Source organism: Anabas testudineus, chromosome 13 (assembly GCF_900324465.2).
Source record: "Anabas testudineus chromosome 13, fAnaTes1.2, whole genome shotgun sequence".
Classification (NCBI taxonomy): Eukaryota; Metazoa; Chordata; class Actinopteri; order Anabantiformes; family Anabantidae; genus Anabas; species Anabas testudineus.
The window spans coordinates 18,803,463-18,828,659 of NC_046622.1; the positions used below are offsets into that span (position 1 = coordinate 18,803,463).

The following is a 25,197-nucleotide window of genomic DNA, read 5'->3' on the forward strand; positions in this document are numbered from 1 at the left end:
AAAACACTGGGTTTTCTAAACCGAATTATATAAACAGAATAGCCTGAAACCCTGATTATTTAAGATTAAATAAAATAAAATCATAAACATAGAGAAAATATTAAAATATATATCAAAATGTGTACTTTACCAAAGACTAAGACCATAGACTAAGAAAGTAGCCTATTGTTTATTATCTGTGGAGTCTCAGAGTTTTGGTCTCCAGAAGGAAAAGTCACCTGCTGACAAAGTGATTAAAAGAAGAGACACCGTATTATTTCATTGTAAGAGCAAATCTCATCACTGAGTGGTCGTGCTTTTTGATCGGATCGGGACCACATGCGCTTTTACGCACTCCGTCTCCGCGCCTCAGCGCGCTCTTTTACGCACATGGATATTTGACTCCTCAGTCCTCGGCACGATGTCAAACGTCAGAAACGCGCATTATTCTATAGGAAGAGGTTGGGTGTCATTCAGTTTGGGCTCTTGAGAGGGGCAGTTTTCTTTCTCGTCAGGAAACGAAATGACCAACTCCTTAACGGTATCAGTGGGGTTTGCTTAGGGTTTCCTCCCCTTTGCATTCCAGATACTGTAGAACTGTCAAAGAAGAATTTATAACTTTGAGATTTACTTGAAAATCGTCTCCAGACATCGCTATCAGGGATAAATCAAAAGGAGATAATGGCTTTATCGTTTCTCTACGCGCTGTGCATGTGGATTAGTTTAGTTTGTCATTCGTTGGGAACTGGCTTCGTTTATCACTTTCCAGGCATCACTGTGCAGCGGCAACGCGTCAGATCGGAACAAAGCGGCAGCTCGGGACCACCAGGTAGCGGGTCCCGTACCCAACTCAGGTGAGAACCCAGCGGAGATGGTGCAAAAATGCGAATTCAGCATCTTGAGCAGTAAAACTGTAAAATTTGAAGATCTAAAATGTTTTTCGCACATCATGTCAACTGTCTGAATCCATCCACCCAGCCTCTCTTTACATTGGATATCAGTTATCTTCCTTGGTTACATCTCTATTATTTTGTGTTTTAGGAACTGGTGTCAGTATACTGTTGTCAAAACAGTGTCCTGTCAGGTGCACAATGGGACAGAAACCACAGTGCAGAGAGTGTTTCAGGGCTGCAGATGGCCCGGACCCTGTCCTAAAGTTATCAGGTACTGTACCCCCCATTCAGCCATGTGCTCTGCTGAATACCTGTATTTACCACTCTAGCATTAAAAAAAGGCAGAAAAAAGTAAAGGGCTACAGAATAAGGCTTATATTTGGCAGTTGAAGTTGAATATATTTGTGTTTTGCATTTATGCACCCCTGTAGTTAGTTACCAGTGCTGTTCTCCAGCTATAGGACTGTCATCAGGCCATCTTTCAAGGTTACCTACAAGCAAGTCACAGCACTGGAGTGGAGATGCTGCCCAGGGTTTGTGGGAGAACAATGTCGTGAAGGTACGTTCCTTATGCTTTTTTCCCCTTCACATCATGCAACTTTCTATAAAATTGGACTAGAGCAATTGGACACCGTGTTTTCGGAGACAAATTCTCCCAAGGATTTAAATAAAAACCATGTGTACTGTCTGGACCCATCTGTGTCTTGTAAGTAGCACCAGGAAGCTTTACCCACATTAGTGCCTTTTTATTTCTGGTGGTGTGCAGTCTGGTCGCTAGCTAATCGTACTACTGTGCAGCCTCTTGATATGATTGTAAAGTTGTTTTGAATTACGATTCAAAGCCTGTCTTGGATTACTTTTGGGAAAAGGAACCACAGGAAAACAACAGTTAAAAGGGATCATGTGCTCTGTGGTCTTGTACCTTTTTCTTTTACAGCCATGTATTCTAGCTGCTGCTGTTTCTGGAAGAACGATTAGAATCACAATCTCTCTCTCCTCCTCTGTGTGTGTGTGTGAGACTACAGTGTATGCACACACATGGAGTGTATTACTCTTTTGCTCTGTAGAGCACAGAGGTAGTTTTGCTTGTCTCTCCAAATATCATCATGGCTATTACAGTCAAAAGAATGAATTAAAAAAAAGTTTAGAGGAACATCCAGCAGAGTAGCTTGTCAAGTGGGAGTAGTCTGGGTTTTGGTGGAGGGCAGCGCTGCTCCTGGTGACCACAGACCATGGACTCTGAGCCCAACATTTTTACCCAGGGATCAGCCACCACACTGAGCATGAAGAAGGGCGAATGGAGGTCTCAACACAGCTCTTTTATACATAAAGTACATATTTACAGTTAGGTCCATAAATAATAGAATGATGTTAAGAAATGAAACACTCAAGATGTGAGCAAAACCAAGACTATCAGCATTAATTCAAGGGATTTGACAAAAGTGTGGTATTAACCATTCAGAAAATAGCTCTATCTATTTTTATACACACATGGGGTGGAGGCTCCTAAATAATGGAACCAATGGCTGACAAGCAGTTGCATGGCCAGGTGTGGCCTATCCCCTCATATAACATTGACATTTGGTAGCTGTTCACTGTAACTCTCATCACGAGATCCACAGAGGTGTCTGTGAAGGAGGCCATAATTAGGCTGAAAAAATGAAACAAACCTATCAGAGAGATAGAAAAACATTGAGAGTGGCCAATATAACAGTCTGAAACATTCTTAAAATAAGGTAGGCATGCAATTGTCAAAGTCTACTGTCAAGAAAAGTCTATGTAATTACAGAGGTTTCGCAACAAGGTGAAAAACACCGGTAAGTGCTACACCTAAAAAAGCCTGACGAGTTCTGGGATCAGATTCTTTGGACAAATGAAACCAAGATTAACTTGAATGATGGGAAGAAAATAGTAGGGAGAAGGAAAGGATCAGTTTGTGATCCAAACCATACCTCATCATCTGTCAAACATGGTGGAGGCAGTGGTATGGTTTGGGCATGTATGGCTGCTAATGGAACCATGTCATTGGTGTTTATTGATGACCCGACTGCTGATAAAAGTATCAGTCTGAATTCATTGTGAGGTGTATATGCCTATACTGCTCACACTCAGCCAAATGCTGCAATATTGATAGGATGGTGCTTCATATAGCAGATAGATAATGACCCAAAACATCTAAAGTGTGTCAAGACAAAGAAATGGGATGTTCTTTACTGTCCAGTCAACCCAATAGAGCAGCTTTTCACTTACTGAATATGAGACTGAAGGCAGAAAAATCCATAAACAAGCAGTAAGCTGCAGTAAAGGCTGAGCAAAGCATCTTAAGGGAGGAATTAGGTCATGTCCATGGGTCCTATACTTCAGGCAGTCAATGACAGTAATCATATTTGTCATTATGTTAGTTTGTTCCATTATATATGAGCCCTCCAAATTAGAGGTGTGTGTATTTGTAATTTCTGAATGGCTGCCATTTTGTCAGACCCCTTGACCTAAAACTGAAAGTCCTAACTTTGCTCACATCTTTGGTGTTTCATCTATGGACATACCTCTTTGTATGTACCTACAGCGCACCACCACATATTTTTGTATATTGTGTGGAGGCCTGCAGATGGAGGGCCGAGGCTGCACTGGCTGAGATGCACCTAAAGTGCACTATACTTACACGTAATGCACAGTTATTTTAACAATTTTCTAATAAAATTATTTAGGAGACCCAGCAACTAGTTGTAGTCACAGTCTGTCCACATCTGTCCAAGAACTTACCTCAATGAGCTAGTTTTGCCTATTTGTAATAATTACTGCACCTTGTTCCATTTAGCAAAATTATTCATTGTTGCACTTGGATGGGCAAGATTTACCACAAGTTAGGAAAACACACATTAATAGTAAAGGAATAAACACAGACATTGTTAGAGAGCTTTTGGAAACCATTATTTGTCTGACGGTGGATATTATTCCTCCCAAAGATTAACATATTGCTATATGTGCACAGTAATGCCAGAGATTATGGTTCACTTGAGACCAAAGTGGTTGCAAGAGTGTGAAGAAGTAATCTGCCTGTTTATTTAACATTTACTGAAATGTATTTGCTTATTCTAATGGCTATAGAGTAGGATGAAAATCGCCTCCATATGTAGAGACAGAAGGCCAGGTGATTCAGTGAGGAGACCTTAAAGACAGAGGCTTTACACTGAGGTGGAGAAGGACGGCTGGGAGAGGGGTCAGGGTGTCAGAGTTAGAGAAAGAGATGGTGAGGAGAAAAAGTCAGGACCAGAGCACATAAAACACATAAAAGTGTTAGAACTGGCAGTTGCAGAGACAGCTGTGTAGCAATATTTAAGGAGAAGAAAAAAGTGGAGCGCATGAGGGTGTTTTTGTCTCACGGGGCTCCAGCTGCTACAAGCTGCCCAGACAGCAGTGAAACAGAGAGCGGTACGGTGGGAAAGTGGCCCCACAGAGATTAATGAGCTTGACACTCCACCACCAGGTCTTTGTAACATACATGACTGCACTAAGATCAGAGTACAGCTCGGAAAGACTGGAGCTTCTGTACAACAAACACATACACGTACAACACACAGAACATGGAGGCATAACAGGAATAGTTTGTAAAAGATTGTTCTTCAACACAACCTTTCAACACAGTTGGTGTAACACAGATGGTATAATCTGTTAAGTGCTTTAGAAGTGCTGGTCTGCAATCTTTTATTACCTCTGGACAAAGCCACAGTAACTGTCTAATTTGCTGTGCGGACCTCAAAGTGGTACCAATCTTCTAATCAAACTCTCATCCAGGAAACGTGTGCTTGTGCACTAACTTTGTGTCCTCATGTCACTCTGCCAACACTGTGCATGCAACTCTGTGTAACAGAAAACTGCTGCAATGGGGCTTTAGGCCAACGGTTTTATCAAAACGAGAGAGGACAGCCTTAACCAATAAAGATGACATCATCTCTGGTTTTAGTTTGATAAGGTTCTGGCTCCACTTCAGAAGCCCCAGGGGCCTTCAGAGATGTAGAAACAGGATGCATAGAGGAGGCTAGAGTTGTTTCTTTCGCCCCTGTGTTTTCATCCTCTAAACTCAGAATCATGTTTTGCACGACCGTAATGTCTTAGTCTTACATTTACATTTAGTAGTTTGACAGATTCTTTTATCCAACTTACTACCTGACTTGAAAGTGAACAAGCATAAAAGCTCCAAAGTACAATGAGAAGAGATGGTTCAGTTTTGCGAGATGTAAGGGGAGCATTTTTTTGTTTTGTTTTTACGTTCAAAGAACGTTGTGCAAGAGTCATTTTTTGAATAATGACAGTGAAGCTGCTTAGCATGAAGAGGTATGTAGTTCATTTCACCAGCTTGGGAAAAGCTTTGCTTAGGATGGTGCAGGGTCCACCAGATGTTGTTAGTTGGCTGAGAGCAGTGAGTGAAAGAGGTGGATGTGGGTGCTCAGGTAGGAAGGTGCTGTTGAGTTGACTATTCTGTGTCAGAGCTTTGAATGTGACGCAGGGACAAGCAAGCAACCACAGAGTCAGGTGTTTAGTCGCAATTGTAATCATTGTATCTTCTATTTTTGCCATCTCTTGTCAATAAATAGAAACACTGAGCTGGTTATAGCTTAAGAATGGGAAAGGCCAAAACAACAAACAAATATTACTTTTCATTTGAAGTTTCAAACATAACCTATCAAAAAAAAAAGCCTACCAGAATTATTTAACTTTTTAACTAAATTAAACAGAAGATGTCAGAGAGCCAGGCAATGTGAGATGATACAGTGGAGTCATCTGATAGAAAAGAATGGAAAAGCTGTGTGTGTTTGGCATAGAAATGAGAGCTATAGCCATGGGAGATGGAGATGAGAAGAGGGCCAAGAACAGAGCCGCGTGGCACACCTGTGGAGAGGTAATGAGAGCTGAATACCGCCAAGAAATCTTGAAGGCTTGCCCAGGTAGGCAGGACCTGAACTAGCCAAGAGCTGTATCGGACCTGCCCAATTTAGATAATGCAGATAGGTGTGAAGGGCTGCAGAGCAATCAAGTAGGTTTAGGACAAAAGACTGGGTCTCAGCTTTTGCAGTCCCTAAGGACTTTTGTAGAATGATCAGTCTACCATTATTTCCTCTAAAATAAATACATAAAATAGCCAGGTGATTTAGACCCGAAAATCTACTGGATTGTTCTGCCGAGATGTGAATGACATTTTCTTTATTTTGAGTTATAAGGGAACACAACGCTAAATAAAGCCAAATCTCAAATAATCGGTATCAGTGCTCACGCTGTTTTCTTATATGAAGAGTTAACAATGTCTCTCTCCTATTTCTTTGAAAACTAGACCAAACAGATGCTTCATAGTTGTATTGAAATGTTTAGAGCTGAAAGTTGAGTTGATTGTTAGAGCTCAGACTTACAATTGCTGCTTTTCTTTGTTTTACGTGAAACTAAACTGAATATTTCTGCATGTTAATCTGTTGGGCAGACAAAACTAGCAATCTGAATGAATTGCCTTGGGGTTTAAATAATCAGCACAGTGATAATAATCATTAATTGCAGGCCTAAAAATGTTTGACATTTAGCACTTGAATCTGCACGTTTGAAAAAAAAAAGTGTTGCTGCAGTTTGAGATGGTTAATGAATCAGTCATTAAATCTACGCTGGCCAGATTTTCAGAGGCGGTTTTGGCTGTAACTAGTCCTCTTGTGTATTCCCTATGTTTGTGTGATTCTCTTTACACATTCAGAATTAGCTTTGTGTTTTGTCCTTTATAACCTTATAACACTCCCAAAGCTAGTGGCCGAACTCCAAGGCCGAGGTGGTTGCAAAGCCTGAATTTTTCTGTGTTTGCTAATGGAAAGTGGGTGTGTTCTGAATACATTTCTTTGACACCCTGACCTGTCGATATTCTTGACAGTCTGGTTTGTGCTGGCTGTGTACAGTGCATTGCAAGATTTACATTTTGCTTTCAGCACAGTTGAATGACGGCATGGAACACATTTGGGAGAAATGTGTTTGTAATTTCCCTGTCTTTGGCCCCTGCCCCCTTCTCCTGCTTCGTCACAGCAGCACCCCAACGACTATCTGCGCATAGAAACACAACAGGAGAGATTGGGGGTAATGTCTGTGTATGGGATAGCATAATAGTAAAAGAATTAGTGCCAGGACCACCCCGATGAGAGCAGTGAACTTTGATCTCATGCAGAAGCTCAGGAAAATAAGTTTAACAAAGTTCATTACTTGGTGTTTTAGCACAGGATGCTTTTTTAAAGAAGTTAATGATGAATTATGTTTAAGACGTGGAAAGTTGGCAGAAAGCTTAAGGTGTCAGTTGTGTTAATTTGTTAATTTGCTGCAAAGCGTTGGAGGGTTGCACCAGGTTTTTTCTCTTTAGCTGGATGAAGAAGAAGTGAGGAAAGTGCGATAAACTCCATAGTTGGAGGGATTATCTCCAACAATGCCAAATATATTATAAATTATTCAGAAAGCCATTTGAATTTTTCAGTTTTTTTTTTTTTTCATTTATCATCTGCTTTCATCACCATGCAGGCCTCTGTTTTTTTGCCCTTACTTTTCTTGCCACCGCTGACCTCTTTATCTTCTATATTCCATTCTGCCTTTTACCTATCTATCTTCCTATGTCATTGAGATCTCCTGCTCCCCTCTCCTTGGAGTAAAGTGATAAAGCAGAACTGTATCCCACATGTGCTCCTTTAAAGCACAACCCAGCGTGACGATATGACTGATGTCTCTGTTACATCCCTGCTCGTGCTCAAATATAGGTCAGAAAGTACCCTTTGACCTGCTGGGAGCCCAGGGATAACTCGGCTGTTGCTGGTGGTGGTCTGATCTGCCTGATAGATGATGCTCTGTTCATGCTTCTTCTGTGGTTTCTCCTTTATTTCATCACTTTATCACCGGGCCTCTCAGTCTCAGTCTCAATCTTTTCCATTTGTCCGTTTGTCTTTCTGTCTCCAACACCATGCATCTGTTTGTGCAGAGTCAATCAGGTGAAGTTCCCAAGTTGCTCAAAACGTTCCAGAGAAGATTTCTGAAATCAAAGAGAGCCACACGTTTCTGTAATGGCTGGTGTAATCTGCAGGTTTATGTCATTGGTATTGTCCTATATAACTATTGTGGCTATTTTGTACAGGAAACAAAATGTTCTTTAAGTTTGAGCTTTCACACTAGTCCAGACTTGAGGCTGGGGTATATGTGATCAGAGATTATTTGAAGTGTGTGCTGTCCAATCACATTGGAAATCAAAAGGGCGTGTAGCCATGAAAAGCAGACTGCCATACAGCGGTATGTGTATACGTGTGTGTATGTGTGTGTGTGTGTGTGTGTGTGTGTGTGTGTGTGTGTGTGTGTATGTGTGTGTGTGTGTGATAAAAGCGCACATGTTCAGACACTTTCTTGTGGAAGGATTTCATGATGCTGCGCTCAGTTGTTCACATTAAAAGTGAGAAGTAGACGGAGGTTTCAACTGTGGCTCCTGACTCACCTCTGCACAGCTGACCAGTTACAGTGGTTTCAAATTGTTACAGGAAATGCTGTACACAGCCCCCGCTGTAAGGAAGCGGGGGGTTTCCGAAGCTATTTGACCATCTGACAAGTTGTTCTGTAGAAGCACAACAAATGCTCAAGTGTCTACAGCCATACAGCTCTGTGTGAGCTAAATTCTAATGTCAGCATCAAAACATTATAAATAACTACTAGAGAATCAGTTCTCTTAACATCTATAGTCCTAATGTTTTTTTGCACAGTAGAAAGATTTGAACCTTGTTGTTGTGCTAGTTGCCCTTTTTTAAGCAGATCACTCCGCGATCATTTCTACTCACCAGATTCACACAACTTCATTTCATAGCATGCCGATGACAGTATGTCGGTGCAGCAGCAAAGGCATCCGTCTCTGACTGTGACTGATGTGTTGCTAACATTTCAGCACCAGAGCAGCACTGGCTGAAATAAGGCTGGACGGCGCAGCGTGATGACATGAGTGGATGCATTTTGGCAGCGTGAGGGAACGACAGAGAAATTAGGTTTACTCTGAGACTGGAAGGGATTCAGTTTGTCATTGTTTCATTAACGATGCATATTGAATAGCAGCATATTGTGAGGAGAAATGTCAGATTGATAACTGCGCCTTTCGGTGCATGAAATAATTGCTCTCTGCATCAAATATAATGGCATATTATCTTAATTGCCAAATGTTTGCTCTTGAAAAGTGTTTACTCTGTAGAAGACTTGGTTTGGTTTGTCATTTTCCAACTGCCACCGCACCTCAAAGAGGGTGTGTGATTTACTGAGAGTGAGAGATGGTGACAGTACGTGTGTGTGTGTGTGTGTGTGTGTGTGTGTGTGTGTGTGTGAGAGTGGGTGTATGTTCTGTGCCAGCTGTTCTTCGTGCCAGCAATAGCTGACCACTTGCTGGCTGGAGCAGACACACAACAGACTCCTGGGATGCAGCCAACTTTCTGAGGCTTTCTGTGGTCTACACACACACACACACACACACACACACACACACACACACACACACATGCGAAGAGGGCACACTTGTCTGTGTATCTTGGGGAAGTGACAGGGGAGCCTGAGATGGTCCAAGAAGATGTTTCAATACATCATCTTTCACTCATACAGACAGAGCAAGTATTTAGTGGCAGTGAAAATTACTGTCCCCGGCTGTGTGCGTCACGGTCTGTTCTGTGGTTGAGTGTGGTTGTCTATGTGCAAAAAACTGAGAAACTGAGTGATTTCTTTGATCTGAATCCAGGTCTAATGTAGGAAATGTCTCTGCAGACTATGCCTGCAGTCTGACGTAGACTCTTGCCAAAATATCCTGTGCTGTCTTGTGCTATAGATCACACAGTGATAGCAGTGATAACTCTTTAAACAGACCTGTGTTTTGTAGTTTGCTGAGATGAAATATGCTCTTTGTTTTTGACTCTTTTGATGTTTAAATGAAGATTTATCTTCCAAGAGTTTCTAATCTTATTTACACTCTGTGTTTTGCCTGGAGGGAGTTTGTTCCAAAGAGCCAGTCTGCTCTCATCTCTCAATTTTCCATTGCCAGACTTTACAGTTGAGCTTATCACGTAAGACTAACATCAGCGCTGCTTCTGTAATGGACATGTAATCCATTTACATGGTGTATTACCCAGCAATCAGTTAATTTTTTAAAATTGTATTTTATGTGATTAAAGTATTCTGTGTCTGTGGTCATTTTGAATCAACTAACTTTTCTTTCTTGTCTCGTCTCTTTTGTAAATGAAAAACCAGTCGGCTGCAGCAGATGAAAGTCTGATCTTGCACAGTTTTTTGCCACCTCTCATAAAGATCAGGACATTTGCAGTTTCTGAATTTTTGAAACAACTCCTCAAACATACAAATCCTTCTTATTCTTTGGAGTAGTAAATCACCCCATTCCTTCTGTTTATTTGGCTTCCCACTAAAGACAACATGATTTTGAATCTTTCCCATGAGCTGAGCACAGTCCAAGAAAAATAACCCAGTCGTATGTTGCCATGGTGTAATTATGGATCCAAACAGACTCTATAGCTGCGGTCCCGTTCTAAACATCAGCTTGAGCACAGCGGAAGTTTGGTTTTCTAACCCAACATAATTAAATTCCAATTGCAGAAAAGGAAAATCCAACTCGCCACCTTTAGGAGTAAAAAAAAAAAAAAAGAAACACCACTTGTCGTGCTCTGGTTCACGTTCATGGTACATAGAGTTAGTTCTGGTGTTTTCCTGTGGTGTGTGTTTATGGCATGAAGATATGGCTGGATTATTTCTGGCTTTCACTGGGCAAGAGATGAAGATCGGACAAGCTCACTCATTAGGAGGCTAGAGGCCTCTATTGTTTTTAGGCCCCGGGAGCAGATATCCAACATGGACAAGGCAGAGATGCATATTTCTGTCAGCAAAACAGCTACAAGACATTTTGTATTTTGAGTTAAAGACTTAGTCAGTCATTTCTCCAAGGCTTGTTGAAATGTTGGTGAAAGAGAATGAGAATTGAGTTCTCCGTGAGTCAACACAGCACTGCTTTTAGCTTTATCCTAAAGTCAACATGCTGACTGTATATGCTAACAGTACGAAACACAAAGCACCTGTGAGGCTGATAGGAATTTGGTCCAAGTGAAATTTTGATCCAATTATGGTGTTAGATGGAAAGACAAGGCCATGGATGGATTACAGGACGGATATACGGGGGCCAGGGGCCCCAGAGGTCAGGGCTCCCCTGCTCAGTTATGACCACAAAGAAACAAAAAGTGACCAAAGACACATAACAACCACAAACACATGCGAAATATCTGTTTCTCTTCTGGAGTTTCTTCTGGGGTTGATTTTCTCATGGTCTGTCTATGGGCGCATTATCTATGCTGTACCGTATGCAACAGAGAAAGCGTGTCAGAGGGTGGAGACTTCCGCGGGAATAATTGCGGTGGAGATGAAGGCATTTCAGCTCATCAGTCCTCTCACTCTGTGGAGACCATGATTTCCCACAGTCTTGCTATTGTGCTGTGTGCAGCCTTGAAGTCCTTGGTGTAGTGTAGTCACTGATGAAACCTCAGCGCAGTCAGTCACAACAAGCAGCTCCAGTGGGGTCATTTTGGCCTTGGGGGTATTTGGGTTGACGAATTCTGAGGAATGTGTTTTGAATTGAGTTGTTGATTGTTGTTTCCGTCTGTGGCTGCGCTCCAGTGCGAGATTCAAGATGTTGAAATGAGGCATTGACAAACCGCACCCACGCAATCCGCTGCACCGCTGGATTAGATGAACATGAGTGTAGACGCAGACATTGCACAGACATTCACCCTGTACTATTTCAGTCATGTAGAAACCTCTGCAGCTGTTGCTAATAGCTTGTCTGTGATGGTTGGAGAGGATTCTTTAGGCAGACCGAAGCAGTTTGGGTCATTTTTGTTATCGTGTTAGTTATTTATGAACACCAGTTGTTGAATCCCTGCTATGACCACAGTGTGGGTGGGTCCCATCTGTGGGACTGACAGCTGACATTCCAGACTTCTTATGGGCCCTGGACCAGAGGAAGACTCTGGTCATCTCTATACTTTTTAAACAAAACTTGACTATTCTCTGTCCACAACTGTTGCACCGCAAGGAATGTAGTGGTCTCTGTGGTTTAGTGGTAGCTACAGTGAACTGGTGTGAGAGATGTCATAATTAGTCAATACAGACAAAAGGTCAGTGGCAAACATGGATGTCGCTGAGACATGTGCATGTGCAAAAAAATTAAATCAAACCTAAAAACAAAACTGCAATTTTTGCTTTCCAGTGTTGATACTTACACTGGATACAAGCCTGGTGTTATATTTGTTATGTTTGGGATATAAACTAATACTACAATAAGACCAAAACCAACAATGTGTCAGTTTGTCTTTCACTGCTTCCATTTCCCTCAGTCCCAAACCAAATCGGTTCTCCTAAAGATATAGCTCTAATAAATGGCGTGTTTGGGGGCCATTTTCAGCTACGGATTAGTACACATTTAATGGAAGATACATACAGATTTGATGCACTAGTGAGTATTCACAGCAACATAAAATGGTCCATTGATGTATTTTATGTGACAGAGTACAGACATACATCCAGCTTTGGACACACAGACAATACTCATAGGGTCAATGGTGAGTTCCAGTTATGGTTTAGTTGACTTTATATGGGATAAGAAAATATGAATTAAACATCAAGAGCCTTTAAATGACATTTTAGTGCTATGATAACAACCAGGTACATCATTTGTCAACTACATTATATAAAATAAATTACTGTTCATTACATCTCGTGGCCATTTATGGAAATGTCAGTGAAGCTATGTGGATGGGGCTGTGGGGGGTTTGTCACTGCAAATGGGCAGACAGACAGAAAACATGTTGAGTCAGGAGACAAGCAGGTGTGTGTGTGTGTGTGTGAGTGAGTGAGTGCGCAAGAGAGAGAGAGGGGAAGGGAGGTTTAATAATATTTATTCTGTGTACGAGCGACATGGTTTAAGGAACAATTCCTAATAAATTCTTGGGTCTGGTGTGATGGGCATCCTTCTTGTGTGTCTTGGCTCCACCTGCTCATTGTGAGATAGAGAGAGATGCTTCTGATGGTTCCAGGAGTAAAAGACAAACAAACGAAAGAGAAAGGAGATAGAAAAAGGAACATACAGATGGAAAAGTAGCGGTGGTAACATGTATGTGAAGACTGAACTCACCTTTCTTTCTTACAGAGTGTATGAACTGCACCAGTTTCGTCGACATGAACGGCAGAATAAATCTAATTGAATCGAAGGTAAATCTGTGCTCTCTGTCCAAATCTATCTGCTGGTCAATACTGTATGTACCATTTATTCCACTAATACCCTGAGGAATTCCAGTTTGAAATCGGATCCAAACATTATTTCGTTTAAAAGGGTACAGATGAGTCTCAGATTTACTGTTCTTGTTTCAGATCAGACTGTTAGAAGAGGGACGCTCCTTGCTGCCGACAGCCAACAGTTTACCAGAGGGCTCGACACACAATGAAGTGGACACACCCCAACCCACTCCTATCGGACCACCACCGTACCTGCCACCAGGTGACAACACATCACCGGCCTTCTGGAATATGCAGAACAGCTTTGAATATCTGTGGCTGTGTATTATTCAACAGTAAATAAACAGGGACTCAGAAGTTAATTAAAGGAAAAATTCACCACTATTACACATTTCCATGACTTTACTTTGAGTAGTTTGATAATCAAATAATTTTTTATATTTCATGGAAAAAAAACTTTTTTTGTTTATTTATTAAGTTGAAATGATCCTTTTTCTATTTTCTGACTTGTTATCCAACAAACAGTTCATTAATTTATCAAGAAAACATTCAGCCAATTAACTGATAATAAATTGGTGCAGGGTTGCATGCCTTACTCATGCATTTTTTTTCAATGTGTGTGGATAGAAAAGTGGAACATTTACTTCCTCGTCAGTTGTATTTTTTTCACAGTAAATATTCTGGTTGAGTACACACACACACACATCATGAAATAAATATTGTACTTTCTGGTGCACAGGGCATCTATTAGAGTCTAAAAAGAATAATAGATTTTAAACTCTAAAATGGCTGGTTCCTACCCTTTTAAGTTTAAACCTGAAATAACTTCACTTTTGACAGACTGCTCCTTTAAATTTTCTTCCTTTATTTTTGAGTGAGTGATAAGTAGAACTGTTCAACTGACTCGCTTTTTATTTGGGGTACCAGGAGGCAGAGGGCCCCCAGGACCAATTGGACCTTCAGGGCTTCCTGGTCCTGCTGGACCTCCAGGTCCGACTGGAAGAGCAGGCTTTCCTGGACCCACTGGTAAAACATCATCAGACATTCAAATCTCTTTTGTTTATGGAATTAGATTCATTCTTGACCTTTGAGGCGAAAAACACTCCCACAGATGCCAAAAGGCTTGATTAAGCTGAATAAACGATTTCCTCATTGTATTTAGTGCTTTTTCCTTTGTGCTCAGGACCAAAGGGGGACAGAGGTTTACCAGGAGAAATAGGTCTACCTGGTCCGCCAGGCCCGCCAGGTCCTCCAGGGCTGACCTCCTTTCCAATCCAAACGAGGGGTGACGTTTTTCAAGTAGAAAACCAAGGTGAGCAGATTATTCCACCTCAACTTGAGTCTTTTAAATCTGGACCAATTTGTCCCAGATGAACCTAAACGAGAGCACAACAGATGGAGATCTCTCACACACACGGTTGAATTCGGACCCAAGAACAACTTTAAAACCATTCAAGCATTCAGTTTTTAGATGGTCTGAATCGATGCCAACACCACAACACAGGTCCATTTCAACAGTTTGAAACATTTGCTTATCTCATGCATATGTTCTTTGTTGAAATGATTTCGTCAGGAGGAACACGAACCCTGTTCCAACTGGTTTCTATGTACGGAAAATGGTTAAAAATGAGCACAGGTGGAGGCACGGAGACCAAAGCATACTGTAGCTGTTACCAAGTGAGCAATATATGTCTCTTTAGCTCTTAACAGAGGACTCAATTTTTTTTTTGTAGCAAGAGGATTGTTTCTGAGCAGGCCTGGTTTAGATTTAGTTTGATTGTTTCCGTGTGTTTCACTGCTGCTGAGCCACTGTTTACTGCAACCTCACTTAACACCATCACCAACAATGGAGCCAAAATATCAGTGTATAAATCACAAGATTAGCTCAAGGGCTGAATTGATTAGAAATACAAACTGAGGCATTTTTCACTCATCACGTCCAATTTAACACAGACCACTTTGTTGTCTACTCTAACATGAGGTGAAACATGTGTAGAGTGAATGTCAACAGGAAAATCATTGTTTGTGACATTTAAATCTTCTCTTCATTGGAAACATAGTTAGCGAGAAATATGTGTATTAGAGCGACATCTCTCACCTTTAATGCTGGGCTTTCACCACAGGGAGGCAGTATAAGTCCACACTGTAATCATTACCTCATGAGGGCTGCTGGCTCCAATTAGGTTTTTGGCTGCGTCTGCCTTTCTGAGCCCAAGACTGTGTCTGCGGGTCTGGAACTATGTAGATTTGGGTCTGTGGGACCATGTAAGCTGAGGGGGGCCAACTGGCTGTAAATCAGGCCTAATTTGTTAGCTGTCAGCACAACAGTCTGCTTTTTGGGTAACAGGCCGTGGCTCCGAGCCAAAAAGCTGGGCTGGCTAAGAACGAAGGAGGAGATAGTCTGCCACTCGTGCAGTTTCTTGGGGAGGCAGCCAGGCTCGAGGAGACTGTAACATTAGAAAATTAGTTCCAGAGGGAAATCTGCTCCTTCTAGAGGCTTTCTGTGGACTGTAGCCATAACGTAACAGTGCTGTCTCCACACAGGGGAAGACTGACTCTGAGCATATGTTAAAGTAGAGAGGAAGTGCAAGTGTGGCGTGGTTTCAACCAAGATTTATACTTACAAGCGTACTTTAAAATACTCTACACGCTGTGAATGAGGCATGAAGATGTATCATGTCCGGACATCTACTCCATGAAATGGGACCTCTTTTACCTCGACCAGCTGTTCCTGTCGATCACTGTCACAGAGAGATTAAATCCCACTGTTGACTGGTGATCTTTGATGTCTTAACTGTTCAGACCTTACATCCTGAAGTTACTTACCGAGTCCTCAGCATTATCTGCCTATGATGCATACAACATAGCAAACAAAGTCTGTAACTGCAGGCCAACTGAAGGCATCCAGTATTTTTAATCTGTTTGGATTTTGAGTCTTATATCCAGATGGTCTAAATCTGTTTGAGATAGATTACAGTTCACATTTAGCATCTGAAATGCATCATGAGTGATGCACCATGTGTGATCAGATTTGCTTTTGTTCCACATAAACTTTGATCCTTGTATTGAAAATGCATGTTTGAATTGTTTAGTGTCTCACTGTAGTGACGACTCAAACCGACTGATCATCTATTCTACTGTGTTTGGAGGTTTTCTCTGCACAATACAGGTTCTTCGATTTTCAGAGAGTAGTGGCTGCAGTATAGTTACTCAACTACAAGCACTTGGCACTGCAAAGTAGTGAATACAGTACAGTACTACTAGAGTAATGAATAATCACAAAATTTTACACCTTTCTGATTTTGTTGGCTCCAGAATAATGTCAAAAACATCTTAAACATTGTCACATTGCTGGTAGTGAAATGTTTTGGGCATCTGCTTATTAGCATATAACTTAGGACATTAAAACATGATATCAATGATAACATGATATATGTCCAACCCTTTCTGAAACATGATGCTTAATGACCATTAGTTACTACTTTATGCATCTTTCCCTAATCTATTATCTTTTGTGCAAAGCTTAAACTAAACTTTCTGTTTAAACTTCCTGTTTTTACCAGATGAGAGCCCCATCCGTACAGTTCATCCTACACCTCAGATGAGAGTCGGGCTTCCTGGTCCAACAGGTCCTGCCGGTCCTTCAGGTATGAATCAATACCATGGAACAAAACACCACAGCATTTCATCAGGCCAGTACGGTTCATGCAAGTCAGTTATTACAAACACACATTGTACAATACACCGTAAGTATTGTAAACCCCGATCAACACATCCCTGATCAATCGCACACAGTATAATTCCTGAGTTTAATTGAACTGTCTTAAATTTTTCTAATTAAACTTTGGCTCTACACAATATAGTCTGAGACTAACTTAACAATTATCCTCCTTACTGTGTGAATGATGCTACAGGACCTGCAGGACCGAGGGGGCCTGCAGGGATACCAGGCCTGCCGGGACAAGACGTGAGTTCCTGTCATTAGAGCTGAATGTTGATTAACATAAATGTGATTGTGTGACTGGCATCATTACTACTGTACATGTCTTTCTGTTTACCTGACCTAAGGGCAAGGAAGGCCCTCAAGGCAAACCTGGGGATCCTGGGCCTAAAGGAGATCTAGGGAAAATGGTGAGGCCCTTTAAAATCATCCTCATTACTGGATTAGCAGGCTCGCTGAACACATTTGACTGTGATGAACTATCAAAATACTTTTTGTTCTAAGTTTTGTAAGTGGCCCTAGCTGTCATGCAATCTTAAACACATTAAAGGTGAATGAGATTTCCTTCAAAGACTCACTCTGAGCCATGACTAATCCTGCTCTCTCTCTTCCATCCAAGGCCAGGCTTCACTAATCAGAGCAACCACGTAGAGTCCCTTCTATAGTCCGCTCTCTAGTGGGCCTCTGTCTTTAAACCTGATCCCCTTCCTCGACTAGCATGATTTAAGATTGGAGATCTGGTGAAGAGGCTGATTAGTACGGGGGTATAGAATCCAAGCTGGTGAACTGTTTGTCTGTGAGAGTTCAATTGTTATTTTTTGTCTGTTTCTCCTCCACCAGGGGCCTTCAGGTGCCACAGGCGAGCGGGGCTTACCTGTAAGTATAAGATTATTGTATAACACAAAATGCACACACGCACACACACACACACACACACACACACACACACACACACCCAACAAGATTATTTTATCCTGTTTTCACAGGGAGCACCAGGGCCAAAAGGAGACCCAGGAGAAGGCTTCAATGAGGTAAGAGACCCTAATGTCTTTACCTTCAGAGCTAATCTGAAAAGTTATTAACAACAAGACGTGATGGTGTTGGTCAGGGTGAGGCTGTGCAGCAGCTCAGAGAGGCCCTGAAGATCCTGGCTGAGAGGGTCCTGATCCTGGAGCACATGATCGGCATTCACGGTGAGGGGAAAAACATTCTTCCACTCCGAGCAATGATCATTTAAAATAATTAGCTGGATGTTTTGATGAAACATGCTTTTTTGACAGTGAGTGCCAGATGAGAAGATCTATGCTCTTTTCTGTTTATATAAAGCTGCAGGTTAGCTTGCCTTAGCTTGGATTCAGTAAAAACTTTGAAAGAGCTCACCTGGCTCTGTCCACAGGTGACAAAATCCACCTGGCAGCACAAGTAAAGTTCATCAATATAACTAATGTAACAGTTCAACAGAGCGGCAGCAAGTGGTCAATTAATCAGCAACTATTTAGATATAAATCACAAATTCCTGTTAATTAAACTTCCCAAATGGGAATGTTGTCTCGTTTCTTTTATGAATGTGAAACTTTTCGACTGTTGTTCATTGGAGCTTACGCTTTCTGAACTTGTAATTTCTGATGAGAAACAGAGACGGGCACAGAGCCTCCAGTAAAACATCACATTTGTGTTTTTTGCCCTCCATTTTTCCGATTTAACTTGATATGTGATATTTAGTGAGCTTCAGAGGTGATGGCACTGTAGATGGATTTTCTTTCCTTTAGAAAGAGCCAGACTAGCTGTTTTGCCTGTTTCCTGTCTTTATGCTAAGCTAAGCTAATTGCCTCCTGGCTCTGGCTTGACATATGAAAGTGGGATCAATCTTCTCATCTATCTGCCCTAAAGCAAATAATCATATTTCCCTAAATGAGTGAGCCATTCCTATATTTCAGTATGTTTTTGCTTATTGTTTTTCTGTCTTTCGTATCTCAGGTTACACAGAGAACGCTGAAGGATCTGGATTTGGCACTATTTCAGATCCACTGTCTTTCTCTTCCACAAAAACCAAGCGCCTTCAGCCTGTTCAAACCCCTCTACAAGCTGCGGGACTCGGGGAGAGACAAAGGCGTGCTCCTCTTTAAGAATACTGTAATATCTTTTGTATTTGTTTTAAGTGGCAAATTTTGCGCAACTGGACATACATTTTTCCACATACCTTTATTTTTTTATTGATTTTGTATTAATTGTCATTAATGAGTACTGTTGTAAAGTGAAGCTCTCTGCAAACATGAGATGTTGAGCATTTCATCCACATGAAAGGCCTCTTTTACACTATTTCACCTTTTTGCTGCATGATCTTGGTCTAAATAACCCCAGCAGCAGAACTTTCATGGTTTTGTTCGATGAAATATAATCTCATAAAGTGTGATTTGGCAACTTTCTTTCCTCAGATAAAAGACTGGTAAACACATCTGTTTCCTTGACTCAGAGTTCCCGTAGATCTGCACACAAAATGAACTCTTTAGTGTCAAAAGGATTCTTGGAACAACCTTGAGGTTCATCTTTTCTTAGCCTGACAAACATATTTCTTCCTCTCTCTTCTTTGTGCTCCGACTTGTTAAAGCTGAGGTAAGACATGATTAGCTGCCAAGAATATCTGCTTAAAATAAAGTAAGGTGAAATGAATAGCATCTGGAGAGCAAAAGGAAGAGATGCCGCAACATTTCCAGTTCTCCGTTCCAGTGCGCCTTCATGCAACTGGCTGACAGAGCACTTAACCCGACAGGATTACATTGACTTCTTCATAAACTGCCTCTGAGATTTGTTACAAACTGATATGATTATTGTATAATAAGTCTCTGCGAGACCGAGCCTGTTGCTCTCTGAATAAAGCTTTGAACGTGTCTGAGACAAGCTCTGTTTTCTCCATTACAAGGTTCACAAGTTTAAAGAATAGTTGGGCCTTTTCTTACTCGCTTCTCTGCTTTCTTACCGATAGTAAGATGGAAGGTTGGCACTGATTTCATTTCTGTCCATTAAATAAGACAAAGACTGAAGACTGAAAACAAAGGGGCACAGCTGACCTGACGCTCTCTAAAGAGAACGTTTGTCCGTCTCTACATGACCTCTCTGTGGTAGACCTGTCAGGGGCGTATTTGATTTATTTGGTTCAAATTAAACAAACCTTATACAACATGTGAATTAGAGAACTTTAGAGGGGCTCGTAATATAATATACACTGTTGTTATTGTTTACATATTATTTAGTTGCCTTTGGACAGAGCCCCACTGCTGGAAGAAGTCTCGTACTGAACCCACACACACAGGACTATCTTTGCTATATTCATCTGGCTGTGGGCAGAAAAGCAAACAAGTGTACAGTAATTCCCCAAATGGCAAAGTGCTCCTTTAACTATTGTCCACAGAGTTAAGAAAGTTGTGATGTGCTGTAAAGACTTGAGTCTCCTGACATTTCAAAAAAAACAATTGAATGTGTGTTGTGCATGTTTTTATATTTTTTACACTAATGCTCGACGTGCTTTGTAGTTTAATTTGCAAAACGTTGTTCTAAGCAGATATTTATCTGTGCTGCTTATGAAAGTAAGATTAAAGTCCCAACGACAAAAGGCTTCACTTCAGAGTCACTACTTTATTACACATTTATTACACCAGTGCGTCAGTGTGGTGAGAGTATTAACAGGCAGAACCTTCACTTCAGCCCCCCACCTCCTGCTCCTACTCGTCTTTCTCTTCCTTTTCATCCTTCTGTTCCTTCGTGTCCTCCTTTCACTCCTGCTCTTTGTCCTCCCTGCGAGTGATCACATAACACACGCTGTTGCAGTCAAGGTTACCAGCGACATCCAAGAGGAAGTTGGTAAGCATCTGATTTACCTGTAAGCAAACAGGTGACGGATTTAATGCACTTTTGTGTTTTTTCTTTTTTGTAATCTGCAGCTTTTCTGACGGGAGAGCTTTTAGGTTTGCAGAGAGAGATCACGCACACTGTTACATCTACAGACAATAGCAGAGCTGGCTTTTGCCATTCAATTATCTCATCACAAGAGGGAGATAAGTGTGGTTATGTATCATTGTCATATATTCCACTCTGGCCTCTTTATGCATCCTTTCATCTGTGCTGTGCCTGCGTGTTTCTGTCTTTCTCCTCTTGTACGCCCTCCCCTCCTCCTCCTCTGTCTGTCTCACTCTCCTCTTGTTTTTCCTGTCTACTGAACAGAGACATGTTGATATGAGGCCTGCTTGCACAGCCACAAGGGAACAACTCTCTGGTGCTTTTGATCAGCTGCAAGATCAGACATGTCCACCGCTCCCCGTGCACACTCCAGTGACTGATCATGCAGTATAATGGGCAGGCACAGACAACCAAAGATGCACACCCACACATGTTCTCTCTGTAGATCATACAAGCATGGGCACACACATACAAACACACGCACCCAGTGGAGAGAGGGCCTGTGGTCCATGTGTTGGCTCTGCTCACAGTGGGGTGGCTTGTTTGCTGGACACAAGGGAGCGAGAGAGAGATGGTGTGTGTGATTTCCCCTTTCTTGCCCTTTTTTTTTGCCTTTGACAGTAAGATGGATGATTGCAATCACAGGAGCCATCAGTGAGACAGAGTGGAGGTCTATGAGGCAGGGAGACACAGCCATGGGAAGCCAGCCGTCAGATTACTGCACCCCGCTGCCATGGGAACACTGTGCTGTTTATTTGTGTGGAGGTTTTTATTGTTTCATATGCATTTTCTCCTCTCTTTCCCCCCCCTCTGTGTGGCCTTTTGATGTACAGAACATAAAAGCGTCCCCACCAAATATGTGTAGGCTGCGAGAGAGGGACAGAGAAGGGAAGTGTTTACATTTCACAACATAGTAAGCCTACTGTAAGTCAATATGCCTCTTCAAACCAGTGCGAATGTGACAGATTTCATAGCGATCGGACTGGTCCCTTTGATCCCTTGAGTGAATGAGAGACAGACTTTTTGCTCCCAACTCAACGGATGTTTTAAAGAGAAACATCTGTTGCTGTACAAATGAGATTACTGTGTCTGTAGCCAGGGGCCATGTAGGTTATGAATGGCACTGTTACTGAAGAGGGGGTCTGGAAGAGAGCTGAGAAGGATCTTTGTAATAAGCTGTAGATGGTAGTTAAAGTGTTTAAATCAAATTAAATTGCCTCAGATTCTGAGTATTCATCAACGCTCACCTTCAACAGCATCCCCACTGCTGGTACCTTTGAATCACTATCTCTATTGATACACGCAATATTTCACCTTGTTGCCAAGCAACAATTCACCCCAGCCTCTGTAAACTTGTCCGCCTGTGACACGAGGTGATATTTCTTCCTTCAGCAGAGGAACAGAAAAGAGGAATTACTGTTTCCATGTATTTGACTTTAAATTAGCTGTCATATGTGTTTCACCGAGCAAGACGTGCATTATCTGCATCCCAGAACTTCCTTAATGACTTGTGTTTTTGTACTGTATCGCACTAACTCATTGTAATCTGACTCATGAATTCCTGTGAAAGGCATCACAAACCACAGGGTGCTGTGTCCGTGCAGACTCACACACACACACACACACACACACACACACACACACACACACACACACACACACACACACACACACTCACTCCTCCGCCCCCTTCCACCTCCCCCCCAAGGACTCCTGTTCCTTCTGGGTCAGAGACCTTGAAGGCGAAGAAAATCGTCTCCCCAGGGTCAGCTCCTGACAAAACACAGGTAAAGAGTGAGTAGACACGAAGCACGCCGCACTCACTCAGTTTGAGGCGATACTTTATGCGTCATTTATGGATTTTTGTGGTATTGTTTCATCAAATAACAATAAAAAAAACTGTAACACCTTGTTAATCACTGGACTGTGGATCTCATGTGTCTGTGAAAATGTACATACTCAGTAAATATGAGCCTCAGAAATGCGATTTCATTAATTGCACAAAAGGGAAAGTGTTATAACTGCTCTCCATATATGTGTCTTTGTGACTAATGGTGCCCCTCAGGCTGTTCTGCATGTAAATGATACTGTTCCTGTTCTGGTCCATGATTGTTAAACCTGAAAACAATGGACAGTTACATAAATAACCAGAGGAGGCAGCACAACTCCAGGGAATGAGATGATGAGCACATGTATTGTACATTTGTCCCCTAACCTCTCTGAGCTCCTGGTTCTGCTCAGAAGTGTCTACAATATTGACGTCTCCTGTCTCCTTTTTCTTGGTCTTTCTAGGTGTAACACATACAAAGAGTGTGACGTGGACAACAGACAAGTGCAGATAAATAGCTTTTATTTTAAATAAGGATTTAAAAAAACAAAAGAGCCAACTGCATCATCAGCCGGGGACGTGGGAGGATTAGTGAGAAACTAGTGTTTCTTCATTACTATCATGATTACTGGTACTGTTGTTTCCTGTTTGTTGATTCCTTTGCTCCTGCCAGTTTCCGAAGTTTGACAGTGGACACTCTCACTCTTGGGTTTTCCAACGTGAATAAATATTTTTTTTTTATGACCTGCTTTTCCTGATGGGCTTGTTATGTTCTTTGAACTTTGTGTATGACTTCTGTCTGTCTCTGAGCCCTGACTGAGTTTCCGTGTTGTTTCATTATTAAAACTCAATTCAAACCTCACCCCGCTAGTATTCATTTCTGTCCTGTATTTGGGTCATCTATCCCCCAGAGGTGGCAGAAGTACACAAACCCAAAACAGAAGTACTTTCACTTTAAACACTATTTAACCAGGTGCTGATCTGAATGTACACGTCCAGTCCAGATTTGTTCCACATCTGCCTTATAAATAAGGTTTCTGCAGAATCCTAAAATGTTCACACCCTGATAGGTTTAATTCACCAAGGAGAGAATGACTGATCATTTCATTTGGAAAATCAATATTAACTTTATTCTATTCAGAAATGTATCCTGTAGTTAGTAGCAACACACCAGTAAAACCAAAAGAGAAAATATTTCTTGTGAACCTGTTTACAAACAGGCTTTCAAATGTAAAAAAATATTAGATAAATGTAGTAAGTAGAAAGTCAAATGTAAAAGCATAAATAATAAATGACTCCAGTACCTACCTCCAGTAGTGCCTCAAAATTGTACTGAAGTTATTGAGGAAATGTACTTAGTTACTTCCTAACCTGTGACAATTACCAAGATATGACTCATCATTACTGCATGAACTCAGTATCAAGACTCTGTAACACACCCGACACAAACGGAAAACAATAGCTGTTGCTGAAACGTTTGCAGTGATGTCACACAGCCTCTGTCTATTGTGTGGATCCTCTTGCAGTTTTCATCCGATGAGCTCTACTTTTAGATACTACTAGGTCAACTGTGCCGCACCTGTTCTGCCCAGACAGTACATGCTGTTCATTCTTCGCTCAGCAGAAAGCCATTGCATGCCATTAGAACAATGCTGAATGAGCACACGCCAAAGGAAATGAAGGCTGCGCATTCGGTTGATCTATATTTGAAAACGTGAGGAGTAGATATTATTTTACTCACAGTAACTTGATATGCTAATAATTCCCTATTGTACATTAATGGGATTATGACAAGGATGAGTGGTCTGGTTGTTCTGGCCATCTGAAAACATTAACGCTGATAGACGTCAGTGGTTTAAACAGCTGCTGAGGCATCTGTGCCTGCAGGAAATGTCTCATTTGACAGTGTAAAGTGTTAATTCAGTGTCAGCGCACTAACGCAGAGGTGTAAATTTAAATGATCCACATCACAGCTTCTGACTCCAATCAAGTGACTCTTGAAGCACACATATGTTCACCTCCTCCTCCCGTCTCCTTTTTCTGCTTTATTGCTGTAGCCTGAGCTCCAACAATATGTAATGCACAGTGAAAACATTAGCAAAATGAGCATAGCTGTGTGAACTCACCAAAGTTCAATGAAACACTGTAGTGTGTGTGCGCTGGTACAGCTGCCTTTCCTGCTAGAAAGCCATGCCAGAGGTACTGCAGAGGTAACCGCATTAGAAAGACGAGGTTTGCTGTCTAGGAGCACTTGTGAGGTCATTCAGTTTTCTGTAGATTAGATCCAAGGAACTACATGATTTAGTACGAACCCTTCAGGTAAGAGACATGTAAACAAGCAGATATTTATGTCATTTCTGGAGGCGGTCTCTGTATTGCCTACTTAAATCAAACAGGGGTAACACCTTCACACACTCCCTTTGAATGCATTTATTAGCTGTCTCCTTGACTTGGGGCCTTCTTGGATGTGTTTAATGATGTCCACAAACTTTTTTTGTAATACTTTT

The 25,197-nt window shown here is 41.6% G+C and overlaps 2 protein-coding genes across 6 annotated transcripts; one reads left to right on the forward strand and one right to left on the reverse strand.

The window, feature by feature from the left end:
- The first annotated feature begins 264 nt into the window (after positions 1 to 264).
- Positions 265 to 20,525, forward strand: LOC113168993 (collagen alpha-1(XXVI) chain). The gene is made up of 14 exons (XM_026370103.1): positions 265 to 833; positions 1,021 to 1,143; positions 1,328 to 1,431; positions 13,102 to 13,163; positions 13,323 to 13,449; positions 14,115 to 14,213; positions 14,371 to 14,499; positions 16,751 to 16,834; positions 17,102 to 17,154; positions 17,256 to 17,318; positions 17,749 to 17,784; positions 17,895 to 17,939; positions 18,017 to 18,101; positions 18,886 to 20,525. Exons 1-14 carry the CDS (start codon positions 661 to 663, stop codon positions 19,032 to 19,034), a joined length of 1,332 nt encoding a protein of 443 aa, XP_026225888.1. The 5' UTR covers positions 265 to 660; the 3' UTR covers positions 19,035 to 20,525.
- Positions 20,522 to 24,987, reverse strand: LOC113169010 (myosin regulatory light chain 2B, cardiac muscle isoform-like). 5 transcript variants are annotated; one of them, XR_003299534.1, is made up of 3 exons: positions 23,999 to 24,343; positions 22,598 to 22,635; positions 20,522 to 20,783 (listed from the first exon to the last, which is right to left on the reverse strand). XR_003299534.1 is itself a non-coding variant. In XM_026370137.1 (3 exons), exons 1-3 carry the CDS (start codon positions 24,908 to 24,910, stop codon positions 20,679 to 20,681), a joined length of 237 nt encoding a protein of 78 aa, XP_026225922.1. In that variant the 5' UTR covers positions 24,911 to 24,987; the 3' UTR covers positions 20,522 to 20,678. The 5 variants fall into 5 exon arrangements, 2 of the variants coding, with proteins under 2 accessions (XP_026225922.1, XP_026225914.1); XR_003299533.1 differs by having other exon boundaries at positions 22,541 to 22,635; XM_026370137.1 differs by lacking the exon at positions 23,999 to 24,343 and adding an exon at positions 24,817 to 24,987.
- Between the last annotated feature and the right edge of the window lie 210 nt (positions 24,988 to 25,197).

What these genes read in the sequence shown, in the direction of transcription:
- LOC113169010 (XM_026370129.1), bottom strand. Translation starts at nt 24,910, where the DNA reads ATGCGGTTACCTCTGCAGTACCTCTGGCATGGCTTTCTAGCAGGAAAG. An exon ending in CAGTGTTTCATTGAACTTTG is followed by an intron (nt 22,636 to 24,816) that starts GTGAGTTCACAC and finishes GTGTTTTGTCAG; the next exon opens with GAGCTGACCCTGGGGAGACG. An exon ending in AGGTGGAAGGGGGCGGAGGA is followed by an intron (nt 20,784 to 22,540) that starts GTGAGTGTGTGT and finishes GTTTGCTTACAG; the next exon opens with GTAAATCAGATGCTTACCAA.
- LOC113168993 (XM_026370103.1), top strand. Translation starts at nt 661, where the DNA reads ATGGCTTTATCGTTTCTCTACGCGCTGTGCATGTGGATTAGTTTAGTT. An exon ending in GGGAGAACAATGTCGTGAAG is followed by an intron (nt 1,432 to 13,101) that starts GTACGTTCCTTA and finishes TCTTTCTTACAG; the next exon opens with AGTGTATGAACTGCACCAGT. An exon ending in GCACATGATCGGCATTCACG is followed by an intron (nt 18,102 to 18,885) that starts GTGAGGGGAAAA and finishes TTCGTATCTCAG; the next exon opens with GTTACACAGAGAACGCTGAA.